This window comes from Microtus pennsylvanicus, chromosome 21 (genome assembly GCF_037038515.1).
Source record: "Microtus pennsylvanicus isolate mMicPen1 chromosome 21, mMicPen1.hap1, whole genome shotgun sequence".
Lineage (NCBI taxonomy): Eukaryota > Metazoa > Chordata > Mammalia > Rodentia > Cricetidae > Microtus > Microtus pennsylvanicus.
This window is the reverse complement of record NC_134599.1, coordinates 15,061,039-15,065,732: the sequence shown is the minus strand read 5'-3', so window position 1 is coordinate 15,065,732 and position 4,694 is coordinate 15,061,039. Positions and strand designations below refer to the sequence as shown.

The 4,694-nt window shown below is 38.2% G+C and overlaps 1 protein-coding gene across 1 annotated transcript; it reads right to left on the bottom strand.

The window, feature by feature from the left end:
- Positions 1–2,294: 2,294 nt before the first annotated feature.
- On the bottom strand, positions 2,295–3,212 carry LOC142839164 (putative vomeronasal receptor-like protein 4). The gene has a single exon (XM_075955091.1). The coding sequence runs from the start codon at positions 3,210–3,212 to the stop codon at positions 2,295–2,297; it is 918 nt and encodes a 305-aa protein (XP_075811206.1).
- Positions 3,213–4,694: the final 1,482 nt, after the last annotated feature.

The following is a 4,694-nucleotide window of genomic DNA, read 5'->3' as shown; positions in this document are numbered from 1 at the left end:
GACACCATAAATAAGACAAAAAGACAACTTACAAATGGGAAAATATCTTCACCAACCCAACAACTGACAGAGGGCTGATCTCCAAAGTATATAAAGAAATCAAGAAACTAGATATCAAAGTACAAAATAAATAAAATAAAACTGGGGTCCAGAACTAAACAGAGAATTCTCAACAGAACATCTCAAAAGGCTAAAAGACAGTTAAGGAATTGCTCAACATCCTTAATTATCTGAGAAATGCAACTCAAAATGACTCTGAGCTACCATCTTACACCAGCATAGGTAGAATGGCTCGGATCTAAACACATCACACACTTCTCTCACTTGGGCTGGTTCCACTCCCTGTTAGCAGCTTTCCTCAGCAGGCATCACATGGCTCTGGCATCTCCAACAGCCTGGGATCTCTGAGGCAATCCAGATTTGACTTTCACAGCTTCATAAAATGGCCTCTCTAGCATAGGGTCATATAGCCATACTGATGAATATCTTGCATATCACCATAGAACCTTCATCTGGCAATGGATGGAGATAGTGACAGAGACCCACACTGAACCATCGGACTGAGCTCTCAAGGTCCCAATGAGGATCAGAAGGAGGGAGAACATGAGCAAGGAAGTCAGGACCGTGAGGGGTGCACCCACCCACTGAGACAGTGGGGCTGATCTATTGGGAGCTCACCAAGGCCAGCTGGACTGTGACTGAAACAGCATGGGATAAAACCGGACTCTCTGAACATAGTGGACAATGAGGGCTGCTGAGAAGCCAAGGACAATGGCACGGGGTTTTGATTCTACTTCATGTTCTGGCTTTGTGGAAGCCTAGCCAGTTTGGATGCTCACCTTCCTAGACCTGGATGGAGGGGGAAGGACCTTGGACTTTCCACAGGGCAGGGAACCCTGACTGTTCTTCGGACTGGAGAGGGAAGGGAAGAGGAGTAGGGGGAGGGAGAGAGGAGGGGGAAGGAAATAAAAGGCTGGGAGGAGGCAGAAATTTTTTTTCAATAAAATAAATAAATAAGTAAGTAAATAAATGGCCTCTCTAGGCCTCCATGCAGTGACACCCCTGTTCCTGGCCTCAGCAGCTTTCTCTGTCACAGAGGGAGATTCCATAACCTCTTTCTTCTAACCTACATCTAAAGCCAGAACCATGTGGCCTAAGCTGCCAAGTTCTGCTGCTTTCTGGGGCTGTGATAAGACCCCTCTCTCAACGACATCTTCACCAGTTCTCTGTTTTCTATGGTTTCCTTCACTGCCTAAGCTCAGCTTTCCTGGAAATAACTGACAGGAAAGAGAAACTCTATTCAGAATATACTGTATATAAAAAACAAATATTTTTTATTATCAATAAAAGAAAAAAATTAAGTGGAGTGTGGCGTCGCACACTTGTAATCCCAAGCTGGAGAGTCATAGACAGGGAAATACCTGGGTCTATCATCTTGTCCTAGTTGGCAAACCCGAGGTCACTGGAGATACTATCAAAACCAAGGTGAGTGGATTCTAAAGAAAAACAGCAAAGGCTGCCTCTTATCCTCAACATACACCATACACATGCACACACATCCTTCATCTGTGCACACACACATGCAAACACATGTACACTATACAACATGAATATCTACAAACAATTTTTTTAATAACAATTTTTCCGTATTGATGAAGTACAAATACACAGGCACATGGGATTTTCATGGAAGACTCATTAAGTAACTGTAGTAAAAAGGGGAATTTTAAATTCACAGTATTTATAGATCCAGAGAAACTACACTTAGAAAAGAATTAAAGTTGCAATGGGACATTTGATCTATTTTTGATAACTGAGAGATTAATTTCAAAAGAAAAATGTAAAGAGTTGGTGTCAGCAAGGAGCTTCCTTTGAGTGACCTCAGCATTGGGGAACATTTATGATATAAAGTAAAGAGGAGAGAGTAAGAAAATTCCTGTGGAAATTTCAACTATAGTGTAGAATGAGGTTAAAGGAATCGACAGCACTTGGCAGCAGAAATATCACAAGAATGCTCATGTGTAATACCACAAATTTTATTTAAAATATGAAAAATCTTGATTATCTACTTGAACTATTGCAGAGTTTAAGAAGAATATGTTTTTTAGGGAAAAATTAGTTGTGGCTGAATCAGAATGACATCGCACAAACATCTGTCTGTCAAGCTCAGGAGTGGGAGACAATGGCCTCTTCTGACATTGTGGGCACCAGGAATTAACAGATACATACAAGCTGACACAATACTCATGAATATAAAAACAATAAATAAATCATTTTATGAAAAATGAGAAAAATTATCTCTTTTTAAAAATCTGATGGCACATAGACTGCATGTGTTTCAGCATATTGATTATTCTGTTATCAGAACTGATTTGTACCAAAGGAGTAATTGTGGGATAGACATTCATAACAATCTTCTGAACACCCAGGATGACTGGGTTGTACATCCATAACAGAACTGAAATGGATGAGATGATGAAATTTATCCAGTACATGACCACAAAAGAGACCACCAGCAGCAAGATGGTCTGGGTGGCCCTTTTCTCAGGAGATGCTCTCAGGTGGCTGAGGCTGTGAAGATGCTTATGTTGCCTCTGATGTCTGAGCAAGATAATCACCATGTATGCACTACTGGCCAGCATAACTCCTACAAGAAATACATCTCTGCAGGTTGCCACTGTTAAAATCAGTGCCCTGATGATGTAGTTCATGGAGAAGAGTGAGCAGAATTTAGAGACCTTCATCTGCTTGGTCTCACTCACGTTAGTAAAAGCACCACCATAGAAGATTTGGTTGCTACTGAATAACAAGTTGAAAGACCAAATAAATAAAAAAGCATAAATCATATGGTTTTGTAGTTTATATTTAAATTTTGCCAACAAAGGGGAACTGGGACTGATAGTGACAGCCTGGAACACACTCAGGAGGCAGGTGACACAGATGGAGAGGCCTCTCATCACCCTGCTTATGTAAAAATTTGTTTTACATTTGAAGTCATTCTCAATGTTCAGTGACTCAAATATGTCCCAAAGCCAAATATCTGCTCCAGTGAGGAGCAGCACTATGTGGATGAAGGTCAGTTGACAGGAGATCATGTCCATGGGCTTAGGTCTGTGACACAGAATTATGAAAGTATAGAAAACAAGGAGAAACATATTGGCCAGGACTCCAAGTCCAGCTTGGAAATTAAGGACAATCCTTAATGAGGACATATGTAGAAATTCTATTCATCTTAAAAATATGGAAAGAAAGAATGAAATTTATGCCCTGGCAATGCTGAAGCGTGCATGAACTGCCCGTATGTGGTTGTTCTGTTGGCCTTGTCCATCTTGGGTTTCACAGTCTAAGCTGATGAGGACAACTGACCAGGTATCTTCCTCCAGAGGGCACCGGATCCCAACACAGATGGTTGTGGAAATCTATTTCAAATATCTGAAAAAAATAATAGAGTATTCACCAACCTTTTGATTCATTGGTCAGTATGTCTATATCGTCATTCTATTTTGCCTATTTATTCTTGATTAGCCCATATCTTTAATTTTAGAAGTTTCACATTAAATATGGCCTATGTTTCTAAATAACCTCAATATTTCTCCTGGACATACAACATATTGAGCATGATAAATGCATTCTTAGCTATATCCTATACAGAATGCACACTTTATGTGCTTGTATTGCACCTAGACCTCATGCCTTAGAAATTCAATCATACTGATTTGACTTACATCGCCTCATTTTACAGTTAACACTGAAAACAGCAGTGATGAGAATACAGGAGCATAATCATATTTGTACAACAGAATAAAAATTATGTTGATCTGGAGAAAAAATCACAAAAGATATCCAAAAGAGTGAGGTGAGTCAGTTTTATATTTTATAATTTTAATAACCTTTAATTTAAACTATCCATGTTTTCATTCATAATTCTGATGGAATCAGAGTTGATAATTCATTATAATCCCACTATTTTAATCAGTGGGATTTCTATCTCTATTTATTTATTTTTATTTTCAATGAACTCACCACCCCAGGATCTGGGATTAAAATCAATGATACAGTTGGAGGCCATTAGTGCACTTTCCACACCCTATTAATTTTATACTCATTATTGTTATAAATGCTCCTAGATGTCTCCCAGTTTATTTCCTATACCTTTAAAACTTGTGTAAACTCTACTTATGGTTTAAAGAACAAACACCCAGCTATCAAGACAAATGTTATTTTTGTTTATTTTTCACAGCAGTACTGTGGTGGGGATAAATCATTAAAAGTATGATTCCTTTGGGGTTTTTCATCCATCCTTTGTTACTTTATCCACTGATGCCCATTTTCTGTATTTATGTACTCCTCTTTAACTAAAAAAACCCCATTTTCTCAATTTCCTTTTCAAATCTATATGTATAATCAATCATTTTATTGACAACATCTCTATAATTTATTAATAAGGCAATGTATTATAAATAAATAAAAAAGATTATAATAGAAGTTAAAGATGGTAATCAAAAAATTTCTTATATGAAAGCTACGGACTTCAACATCTCTACTTCACACCCTTTGCTGAGTAAATATTTCTTAGAAAATGATGCTTCTTCTCATTCTTTTTGTGGCATATTTCTCTGGGGTACACTAGAGGGGAGACTAGACCAGAAAAACCACAGCTACCATGGCTATAAACTGAGTTGTCAACATATCCA